This window comes from Schistocerca piceifrons, chromosome 5 (genome assembly GCF_021461385.2).
Source record: "Schistocerca piceifrons isolate TAMUIC-IGC-003096 chromosome 5, iqSchPice1.1, whole genome shotgun sequence".
NCBI classification, from domain to species: domain Eukaryota; kingdom Metazoa; phylum Arthropoda; class Insecta; order Orthoptera; family Acrididae; genus Schistocerca; species Schistocerca piceifrons.
In genome coordinates, this window is record NC_060142.1 from 546,610,696 (window position 1) to 546,623,403 (window position 12,708).

The window sequence follows — 12,708 nt, forward strand, 5'->3', positions numbered from 1 at the left end:
AGTATTTGGCCATTCTGCTTTAGGTGGCTCTCGATGGTCCTAGGTATTTTACGAAAGTCACTGTTTGGTTCAGATGGCTCTGAGCACTATGGGACTTAAAATCTGAGGTCATCAGTCCCCTAGAACTTAGAACTACTTAAACCTAACTAACCGAAGGACATCACACACATCCATGCTCGATGCAGGAATCGAACCTGCGGCCGTAGCGGTCGCGCAGTTCCAGACTGAAGCGCCTAGAACCGCTCGGCCACAACGGCCGGCAAAGTCACTGTTTCCAGTGATTGGTCTTCAGCGGTGTAATCGTACATTAATGGATTTCGTCGCCAATTTATGCTCACTACGTTACATTTATTTACGCTCAGGGTCAACTCCCAGGCCCTATTTTAATCATTGGTTCTCCGCAGGCCTTCCTGTAATTCGCTACAGCCTTCGGGCGTTGCTGCCTTCTTATAGCCGACAGCATCATCTGTGGGCAGCTTCATGGAGCTTCTGTCGTTATCCACCGGATCAATTACACTACTGGCCATTACAATTGCTACACCACGAAGATAACGTGCTACAGACGCGAAATTTAACCGACAGGAAGAAGATGCTGTGATTTGCAAATGATTAGCTCTTCAGGGCATTCACACAAGGTTGGCGCCGGTTGTGACACCTACAACGTGCTGACACGAGGAAGGTTTCCAAACGATTTCTCATACACAAACGGCAGTTGACCGGCGTTGCCTGGTGAAACGTTGTTGTGATGCCTCGTGTAAGGAGTAGAAATGCGTACCATTACGTTTCCGACTTTGATAAAGCTCGGATAGTAGCCTATTGCAATTGCTCTTTATCGTATCGCGACATTGCTGCTCGCGTTGGTCGAGATCCAATGACTGTTAGCAGAATATGGAATCAGTGGGTTCAGGGGGGTAATACGGTACGCCGTGCTGGATCTCAACGGCCTCGTATCACTAGCAGTCGAGATGACTGGCATCTTATCCGCATGGCTGTAAAGGATCGTGCAGCCACGTCTCGATCCCTGAGTCAACAGATGGGGACGTTTGCAAGACAACAACCATCTGCATGAACAGTTGGACGACGTTTATAGTAGCATGGACTATCGGCTCGGAGACCATGGCTGCGGTTACCCTTGACGCTGTATCACTGACAGGAGCGCCTGTGATGATGTGCTCAACGACGAAACTGGGTGCACGAATGGCAAAACGTCATTTTTTCGGATGAATCCAGGTTTGGTTACAGCATCATAATGGTCGCCTCCATGTTTGGCGACATCGCGGTGAACGTACATTGGAAGCGTGTATTCGTCATCGCCATACTGGCGTATCACCCAGCGTGATGATATGGTGTGCCATTGGTTACAATTCTCGGTCACCTCTTGTTCACATTGACGGCACTTTGAACAGTGGACGTTACATTTCAGATGTGTTACGACCCGTAGCTCTACCCTTCATTCGATCCCTGCGAAACCATACATTTCAGCAGGATAATGCACGACCGTATGTTGCAGGTCCTCTACGCGCCTTTCTGGATACAGAAAATGTTCGTCTGCTGCCCCGGGCAGCACATTCTCCAGATCTCTCACCAATTGAAAACGTCTGGTCAATGGTGGCCGAGCAACTGGCTCGTCACAATACGCCAGTCACTACTCTTGATGAACTGTGGCATCGCGTTGAAGCTGCATGGGCAGCTGTACCTGTACACGCCATCCAAGCTCTGTTTGACTCAGTGCCCACGTGTATCGATGCCGTTATTACGGCCAGAGGTGGTTGTTCTGGGTACTGATTTCTCAGAATCTATGCACCCAAATTGCGTGAAAATGTAATCACATGTCAGTTCTAGTATATTTTTCCCATGAATAGCCGTTTATTATCTGCATTTCTTCTTGGTGTAGCAATTTTAATGGCCAGTAGTGTATATGCTGTATAAACACTGACTGTCCTATCACGCTTCCTTAAGGTACTCCTGAAATCACCTTTACACCTGTCGATTTTGTTCCGTTAAGCGGGACGTGTTGAGTTCTAACTGCAAGGAAGTCCTGAATCCAGACGCAAATGTTGTCCGATATCAAATAAGCTCGTGTTTTGCTCTCTAAAAGTTAATTGTCACTTTTCCCCCGGTGTCAGTTATTCCTGGAAGGGTCTTAAAGTGTCCCTGTAAGTTACTGTTCGCTTTGATTCTCTTTAGCTTCATTATGGTGAACCATCGATGATGAGTACTTTATACCGAAGCAGTCTCTTTCAGTTTTACTTACTACGCGGAATGAATCTTTTACTATGCAACGAGGCTGACGTTGTTGTAAGACTGCCTGACACGTTAAAATTGTATGCCGTACTGAGACTGGTGTTTGGACTCTTGCACTACGAATAACCACCTCATGCGGATGATATGCTTCCTTGTTGTTCACAAGTTTCATTGTTTTTAGAGGGATAAACCAACGCTACGGTGTTCATCTTTGGTTCGGCAGTGTAAAAGGCGTCACGAAATAAACTAATAGTTTCGCACTTCTGTCCATGTCGTTCATGCTCGCTAATCTTTAGGTTTCCGCTGGAAGTCGGACGTAAATGTGCACCCGCACTTAAGCTTGCGGATTCATTGCCCGCTGAGGCGAATCAGTTATATGAATTCATGACGTCTGTTCTTCTGGACTTCTTGATACATGTAACACTCTACATAGACCATATTCTGATAAGTTCTCCCTTACGGGAAGAACACTTAGATATTATCTGCCGAGTGCTAGGAGCTTTTAGAAGAGATGGAGTCACAGTCAACTAGCATACATCAGAGTTCGTCAAGTCTCAGATTAAGTTCCTTGGACAGGTAATTTTTGGCGCGGAACTGACCCGACGAAAATGGAAGCTGTGAGAAATGATCCAGCACCAAAATGTCATAAAAATGAAATCTTTTCTCAGTTTCTGCAACGTCCATCGTCGTTTACTTCCTGGAAGTTATCTGCCTGCACCTATACTTCTCGAACTTTTATAGGATACCTGATGGAAATGGAATAAGGAACATCAAGAAGCGATTGACTTAATTAAGAGACAACTGTGTGAGGCATCAATACTTCATCATACTGATTTGAGCGAAAACTTCCATCTTGATACTGAATCTAGTGATCATGCGCTGCATGCAGAATAGTAACAGTTAAATGAAGTTAACAGAGCCACTGAACATCGTGCTGTCGCATTCGCGAGTCACAGACTTACTGACTGGGAAAGAAAATATATAGACACGGAAAGAGAAGCACTTGCCATTGCACTAAATTGTAAACTAATGCACAACAGACTAACCTGTTGAGTGTAGCACTTCAGGAGTATTATTTAGAGATGTAGTGTGTGTGAAATCTTATGGACTTAACTGCTAAGGTCATCAGACCCTAAGCTTACACACTGCTTAACCTAGATTATCCTAAGGACAAACATACACACCTATGCCCGAGGGAGGACTCGAACCTCCGCCGGGACCAGCCGCGGGAGATTTAGTATATACATTTTGAATCGGATGCTCTTTCAAGACTGTCAGAGGAATTCGAATCAATTCGTGTTGCGCATCCCAAGCAGAAGGAAGTGAGAATTCATTTTATGAGATCTGTAGAACGTGAACGTTTTATAAGAAAATTCTTACATAACATCAGACGTGAGCAGGAGGTGCGTGAATTCTTAAAATGATTACAGAAAAAATATGACATTCCTGGCACAGAGGCTGCTGACAAGATACACCTGTATTATTTAAAACGTGACAATGTGTTATGGAGGAGAACTAACGTGAATTCAACTAATTGGAGGATGTAGATGAACTAACAAAGTATGTTTACATTAGGTACATTCACTTTGGGCTGTGCAAGTGTGTGCTGAAGCTACAAGAGAATGTTATTTTCATCAACATGGTTGAGAAAATCAGATCGATCCAGATGCGTCGTAATCTGTGTGGGCCTTTGCCTCGATCTAAGGAAAACTTCACCCAAATTCTGGTTGTTACGGACGTATTTTCAAAATTTATACGACTCCACCCACTCAGAAAAGCCAACAAACAACAAAATTATAATTGAAAAACTGAAAGTGGAGTATTTCGGCAGTATAGTCAAGCCAGAGAGCATTTTGTCACATAACTATCCACAGTTTCCTTCAAATCTATAGACAGATTTTAAGCAGTAAGAAGGAATTCGACACATTGCGATATATTTTTATAGGCGAGCCTCAAAATCCTCAGAGCGGATTATGCGTGAGTTGGGACGTCTATTCCATGTGTACAGTGGAAAAAAGCATAAGAAACGGATTGAAAGATTAGGCGATTTTAAAACACTTATCAATAGTTTGTCATAGGATTACCAGCATGCGCCGTTGTTTTGGTAAGAAACCTGAAAATATTTTCAATGAATACATTAATTTTTCACGGAAGAATGAGATAACGTAGAAAGAACGACTTAAAATCGCGTCAGAGATGATGTCAGAAAGAGCAGAAGAGAGGATAGTTGCACATGTTAAAATAGTAAAGCCAGTTGCGTACGAAGTAGATGACTTGGTCCTAATCCGAATGTATGCGAAATCATCTAGCATGAATAAAGAAATAATGAAGTTTAATCACTGCTATCATGGACCATTCAAAATTAGGAACATAATTCACCCCAATTCTTTTGAAGAGGAGATGGCAAAATCTGGAAAAATCACAGCGTTCAACATGTCTAAAACATAAAGTTGTAGTGAACTGAATGTGTCCCCTAACACCCGAGACGATGCAGCAGATAACAACAGTGGCTCGTGTCGCGAATGTGTTGTTTACGTGCAGGGAGACAGGAACATGGTGCAATACGCACGCATCATGACTGTGTTTGGTTGTCAGTGCTGCCGTAAAAAAATTTCTGTGCATTCATGTTGACGAACTGTCCAATGGAACGCCGTTGTGGTGGCACGCAGAACTATGGGAGACTGACGAATGGCTTTGTTTGTCAACACGCCAAGATGTATGACGAAGCAGCGACGCTGGAGATATTTCGCTGTTAAAACTACTGTAACATGATCTTCAGTCCCCTGCGGCGTCGATGCCGTAGCCCATTACTTCGAGAAACCACATACTTGCATGTGAATTACAATTCAGCATTTTGAATAGTTTTAAAAAGGAAAAAAACACAGTGAAGTGTTTATGACGATTTAATGTGATCTTTAGTTCCCAGTGGCGACAATGTAACAGCGTGTCAAGTACGGCTTAACAAGTACGTGGGGAGCAAAAGCAGACAGCCTAATGAAATGGTTAACATCAGTTCTGTGAAGTGCAATAACTATCAGTGACTCATAATGAGCAATATGATTAAATTTTTGTCAGGTGTACCACAATGGATGATCATGCCAAGTCATGTGCAAAAGTGTCACTACTACTGGGTGAGTAGATTGCATACTGTGTGCCAAGGTAGTTAATTTCTTTTATTGTATGACAGTTTTAGATGAATATCTGCCTTTATATGTGTCACTAATAAGCTTTTATAGGGTAATAATATACACATTTGCTAGTGTAAAATTTCCTTTGAGGTGTTATGGTGTTTATACTTACTTATTTGCAACAATGCATTTCGTATAAATCTAGCATGTACACAGCCTCTACACTTATTCAGTAGGCATATGCTAGTGTTTTACGCAATTCTAATATCTGTTTACTTGGATCATTTTACCTGTATCTACTCTCATTTATGGAAACGGTGTTATTTCTCATACCATTTTAATTTCATTATAGTGTATGTGGTAAACCGTGAACTTTAATGGAGCAATTCAAAATGAGTAATACGACTTGCCAATTAGATATAGTTACAGCACCGTTTGTTACTTATGTACAGGATACTTGTTCTTCCTTTGCTAATTTGTTAATTAAGACAAATGATTTTGTAGTGAAATGAAGGTTTGAACAAATCGTCTAATATTTTTTTTACTACTAATTTCATTCATAAGCATACTTTTATACTTTGATGTCATGTGAGTTAGCTACGGCGGACATACGCAGTAATAATGTACAAAGCATATGACCCATGTGAGAGACATAAGTTAGTCACAAGAATGCAAAATTTACTGTAATTAACATTATTTTCGTCAGATGAGTAACTGTTTTCTCATATTCTGAAAATGAGTTGTTCTCATAATTTCTAGTATCATCTCTGATGAGAATTAACGCTGTAACAGTGCACACTTGTGTCCTTATTAAAATAGTTAGTCAATCATATTAACAGTAAGGGTCATTAATATTTTCATTGCACTTAGCATGTAACTTGTTCATACGAACTGACACTAATTACTGTTTCATTAAGGGTAATTAACTTATGAGATTTATTAACAGAAATTTTCATTTAATTTTTGAAAGTTTTGTCTTTTTCTCTTCTTCTCAACTTTCAATACAAATTTTGTGTTACCACTAAAGTTAAAGTTTTAATTTTGGTACGGATATGTAACAGAACAGTACCCATACGTGTTGGTGTATAACATCGCTGACGCCAACAATTCGCAATGGAGCGCGTGGCGTACAAAGATGAGTTGTGAATTAGCTATGATGGAGGTAATAGCAGTTGTGAGCTAGCTGTGGTGTAGCAAGACGGCTCTCGTTTATGGCACATAGTTCGCAAAGTAAAGTGTAAGGTCTAATGTGAAGCCGATTTCAAGTGAATTTATATGAATGAATCGTATTTCACCTTTATGGGGTTCACTGATTTGGTTAGATAGATAACCTGATTCACCATAATTAGGATTATTGCTCAACAAAGCTAAGCATCATAGTCGTCAGAAATAAAATAAAATCATTTTAGATATAACTCTGTCATTATCGGTGGAGATGGGTAGTAGAAGGTTATAATTTGTTTTTAAAAATTGATATAAACTGATGGCAAGCACCTGAATATTAGCCCTCAGGGTTCGAAATGCATAGTGCATTGAAATAAAAATCACGATTAGTTACTGAAGACAGTATGTTTCCTTATTTTAATGAAATAATGCAGTCACGATGACAACATGGACAACAATGCACAATACCAAGATGCATTTTGTGCTGACTATATTTGGGCGGATGGAGATACCTGTACACATACAGTCAGTACGGTGGCTATTGCCATCAAATGTATAGGCTTGAACCTCACACAAGAAGGTAAGAAAGAAGAGCTTTTTTGAAGAAAGGATAACGCCATTTCTTCCAGACAGCAGGACAAACTGCAATTACATCAACTGTAAATCGATTCCATGCACACAACGACGCCTCCCAGACGCCACTCTCTACGCCTTTTACACGATACTGTAGAGTTTTCAACATATGAGTGCAGCAAATGGATTCCAGAGACTGCAGAACAGCTGGAGAGAGACGTGTGTGGTCCACTGAGTGAGAAAAAAAGGTACTCACCACGCTTGGCCCGGCGGTCGAGCAGCAGCACGAACTTCTGCATGGAGCCTGGGAAGTCCACGGCTAGCAGCGTCTCAATGGAACCGCGCGACCTCTTGCGGGGGCGTATGTGCTTCAGGCTGATCACCAGGTTGTCGCTCTTCACGACCTCCGTCAGCTGCCGCGTCGCCTCTGTAACACCAGAGCACACCTGTCGTCAGACCGGGAGACACACAAAGGCGCAGCCGCAGAGTCGTCCACCACCACCCAGCCATGGTACGACCAACAGCACCGCCTGTAAGGAAAGCCAGCAAACAGCAGGTCACCGATTTTGCTCATCCTTCATATGCATGTGCTTTAATACGATGACCCTGTCAAGCGTTTTCCATATATTCTCTTTACGGGAGCTGCAGCTGTCGAAGAGTTGCAGTAGCGCAACCAGCTAACCTGGTAGACTAGAAGTCTGCAATGTATTTCATTCGAGTCACGTCATTATTTTACTAGTCTTCCATCAAGCACTTTCAACGCTACAACGAAACATGTAAATATGTTATTGAGGAAAGGAACAACCATTGTGTTACATTCTTGGTGAGGTGTAATAACTAATCATGATGAAAAGAACATTTATTTATCGATACATCCACGCGCCTATCATAAATACGGTGTAAGTTATTCAAAGAAGGTATGGCCAATTATAACTTCACTACAATAAGCGCATTACTTGCATATAAAGTGTAGACTACGGTATAACAATAAGGAATTATGATTAAATTATTTATTTATCGACAGATCCGTACTCTTATAGTTTTATTCAAAGCACATATAGCCCTGGCTGACTTCCACTGCCAAGGGCCTTGCCGCAGTGCAACGCCGGTTCCCGTCAGAGCACCGAAGCGCTGTCGGGCTGTGCCAGCACTAGGATGGGTGAGCAACCGGTCTGCCGAGAGCTGTTGGCAAGCGGGCTGCACTGAGCCCATGTCAGACAAATTGAGGAGCTACTTGATCGAGAAGTAGGGGCTCCGGTCTCGTAAACTGACATACGGCCGGGAGAACTGTGTGCTGACCACTTGCCCCTCCACATCCGCATCCAGTGACGCCTGTGGGCCGAGGATGACACGGCGGCCGGTCGACGCTGTTGGGCCTTCATGGTCTGTTATGGTGGAGTTTAGTTTTTTATGATTTCCACTGTATCACACTGTAGCCGCTAGACAAACTGATACTTGAATCGACAAGGCACGTCTCATTCGGGTGTGTGATTACACCTGTCGCCTCACAACCTGCCAGAATATATGTGAGCCCAGTGTCGTCATATGACATCTTCCACTGGTAGTAATTAGCATTTCTGTGAAACTCTCGCGTCGGCCAAAGGAACTCATGGTGAATTGGCCAGCTCTTCTATTGATTTATCCTCGACTTCTATCAAAGTTGGTATAGGTTCCAGACTGACGAACAGTATTCAATAATAGTTAGCATGAGAGTGTAGTCAGAGGTTACGTTTGGGCATGAATTACACTTCCAAATAAAGAACTTCGAATGAATATCAGTCAGAGATCTACACGAGTCACAGTTTTTGCATGGGATCGTCAGGTCTGTGGACGCCATTTTCACCATTTACCGTTTCTGAGATGTACGAAGTATTGTCTAAAAGGTATGGAATACGGATTGAGTGTAAATTGAAGAAAGATGAAAATACTGAGAAGTAGCATAAATAACATTACTGAGAAACTTACCATCAAAATCTGAGGCCATGAAATATATGAAGTGAAGAAATTGTGCTACCTTGGAAGCAAAAAATAACACACGACAGACACAGCCAGAAGGACATAAAAAGCAGACTAGCACACGTAAAGAAGGCATCCCTGGGCAAAAGATGCATACCAATATCAAACATCGGCTTTAATTTAACGATGAAATTTTATGAGGATGTACGTTTGGCGCACAGCGTTGTATAGAAGTGAATCTTGGACAGTGGGAAACCGTAAAAGAATGGAATCGAAACATTTGACGTATGCTGTTGCAGAAAGGTGTTGAAAATTACACGGACTGATAAGGTAAAGAATGAGGCACAAAAACATTGGCAAGAAGATACAGGCTGGTAAGACGTGTGTTAAGCCACCAGAGAATAATTTCACGGTACTAGATGGATGCATAGAGGATAAAAAATGCAGGATAAAACGGAGGTATGAAGCTGTTGGCAAGGAAGAGGAATTCTTGTCGGCCCTCAACAAACCAATCACAAAATACGTTGCCCATTACTGTAGTGATGCATTGGACATATAGTACGTGTTCGAAAGGTAAGCTACGGCAATCCATAGTGCTTGTAATTTACTCAAACTGCAGTTCGGTATTTCCCTGTCGGTGCATTCACCAAAGAGTATGGGAAAGACACTTTGATAAAATATGTAATCCATATTTAAATAAAACTTTAAATGGTTCAAATTATTCAGCAGCCAGTCCATGTGGGAAACATGAGAAGACGCTTTGGATTTCTTCGATATCTGCAATTATCATGACTGGATCGAATGCGCTCACATCTGCATATCCACAACACTTTCTCACAATTTTCCCAATAACTCTGGCAGGCAGCGAAAGACTTTACGTGGGACCGATAGTTGGGCTTCTCCGGTTCGTTTGACGAACAGGTTTCGGGCGTTATCTGTGGCTGACAAAGTGTCTGAGTCAGATGCAGTCGTCCACCCTGTTCCATCTGGAACCGCGTGACCGCTACGGTCGCAGGTTCGAATCCTGCCTCGGGCATTGCTGTGTTTGATGTCCTTAGGTTAGTTTGGTTTAAGTAGTTCTAAGTTCTAGGGGACTGATGACCTCATAAGTTAAGTCCCATAGTGCTCAGAGCCATTTGAACCCTGTTCCAGAGGAAGCTTTCCGGTCCGCAAGGTCTGGGCACACAGAGGGTGGGTTTCCTGGTAGTTGGGAGCTCTAACGTTAGACGCGTAATGGGGCCCCTTAGGAACATGGCTTCCAAGGAGCGGAAGGAAGCCAGTGTGCACTCCGTATGCATAGCGGGGGGGAGTCATTCCAGATGTGGAAAGGGTGCTTCCGGATGCCATGAAGAGTACAGGGTGCAGCCAACTGCAGGTGGTAGCCCATGTCGGTACCAATGACGTGTGTCCCTTTGCATCGGAGGAGATTCTCTCTGGTTTCAGGCAGCTAGCGGAAATAGTAAAGACTGCCAGTCTTGCTTCCGAGATTACGGCAGAGCTCACCATTTGCAGCATCGTCGACAGAATCGACTGTGGTCTTTGGTGCATAGCCGAGTAGAGGGTTTGAACAGAGGCTCAGGCAGTTCTATGACCGTGTAGGCTGCAGATTCCTTGACTTACGCCATCGGGTGGTGGGTTTCCGGGTTCCGCTTAATAGACCAGGAGTCCACTACACACAGGAAGCGGCTACACGGGTAGCTGGGGCTGTGTGCAAGGAACTGAGCGGTTTTTTAGGTTAGAGGGTCTCAGGAAAACACAGAAAGGGCGTCCGTCTAAAAGGGGGCAGGTAAAACACAGTAAGGTAGTTGTACAAACGATCGGTATTGTAAATTGTCGTAGCTGTGTTGGGAAAGAACCAGAGCACCAAGCCCTAATAGAAAGCACTCAAGCTCAAATAGTTATAGGTACAGAAAGCTGGTTAAAGCCGGAAATCAGCCGAAATTTTTTCAAACGACTTAGCAGAAAGGATAGATTAAATACAGTTGGTGCTGGAGTATTTATTGCTGTCAGAAGTAGAAGCCTTGTAGTGAAACTGAAGTAGATAGTTCCTGCGAAATAGTATGGGTAGAGGTTATACTTGACAATCGGACTAAACCACCCCCCGACTCAGACGATATAGTTGCTGAACAGTCCAAAGAAAACTTGAGTCTCATTTCAAATAGGTACCCCACTGCTGGAAAAATTATACGTTTAAAGCCGGCGGTAGGCATAAAACGTCATCCGAAATTGTACTGAATGCTTTCTCAGCAAATTATTTTGAACGATTAGTTCATGAGGCCACTCGAAGCGTAAATGGTTGCGAAATCATACTTGACCTCTTAGCAACAAATAATCCTGGACAAAAAGGGAGCATCATGACGAATACAGGGATTAGCGACCACAAGGCAGTTGCTGCTAGGCTGAATCCCGTAACACTCACAACCATCAAAAGGAAACGCAAAGTATGTATATTTAAAAAAAGCTGATAAAAATGCTCTTAACATCTTTTTAAGAGACAATCTCCACTCCTTCCGATTTGATCACGTAAGCGTAGAAAAGACGTGGAATGATTTCAAAAAGACAGTATCGACGGTAATTGAGAGATATATACCACATAAATTAATAAGTGATGGTACTCATCCCCCATGGTACACAAAACGGGTCAGATCGCTGTTGCAGAAGCAACGAAAGAAGCATGCCAAATTTAAAAGAACGTCAAGTCCCGAAGATTGGCAAAGTTTTGCAGAAATTCGAAATATAGCGCTTGCTTCAATGTGAGATGCTTTTAATAATTAGCACAACGAAACTCTGTCTCGGAATCTGGCAAAAAAATCCAACGAGATTCTGCTCACGATTTTACAAGTCTCTGGAGATGATTTTACAAGACGGTAAATGACAACATCCTCTGCAAACAATCTGATGCGAACTGTGACCTTTCTGACAGGAAATCACGAATCCAGTCGCACAACTGAGGCTATATTCCACAGGCATGCAGATTGGTTAGAAGACGCTAGTGAGGAACATGTCGAAAGCCTTCAGGAAATCTAAAGATATGGAATCAATTTGACATCCCCTGTCGATAGCACTCATCACTTCATGAGTATAAAGAGCTAGTTGTGTTTCACAAGAACAATGTTTTCTGAATCCTTGCTGACTATGTGTCAATAAATCTATTTCCTCTAGGTAATTCATAATGTTCGAACAAGGTATATGTTCCAGAAGCCTACTGCAAATCGACGTTAGCGACGTAGGCTTGTAATTCAGCGGTTTTTCCAATTTCCCTTTTTTGTTATTGGTGTGACTTGAGAAACTTTCCAGTCTTTAGGTACAGATCTTTCTGTGAGCGAGCGGTTGTAAATAATTGCTAAATATGGAGCTTGTTCTTGATGGAATTCAGAAACATTCACTTCATCTTCTTTGGTGCAGGAGTTTCGGAAAACCGTGTTTAATAACTCTGGTTTAGTGACACTATCATCAGTGACTTCGTAGTTGTTATCGCGCAGTGAAGGTATTGATTGTGTCATTGGTGTGCATTATATATGACCTGAATCTCTTTGGGTTTTCTGCCACATTCCCAGACAGAATTTCGTTGTGGAAATTATTGAAAGCATCACGCATTGAAGTACGCAAACATCGAACTTCTGCAAAACTTTGCCAATCTTGG

At 42.6% G+C, this 12,708-nt stretch overlaps 1 protein-coding gene across 1 annotated transcript in view; it reads right to left on the reverse strand.

The window, feature by feature from the left end:
- The window catches only part of LOC124798056 (cartilage oligomeric matrix protein), a 407,969-nt gene that overhangs the window by 233,887 nt on the left and 161,374 nt on the right, over positions 1–12,708 (reverse strand). Inside the window, exon 2 of the mRNA XM_047261284.1 lies at positions 7,366–7,536. Within this exon, the coding sequence (XP_047117240.1) occupies positions 7,366–7,536 (171 nt within the window). The remainder of the gene's footprint in view (positions 1–7,365; positions 7,537–12,708) is intronic.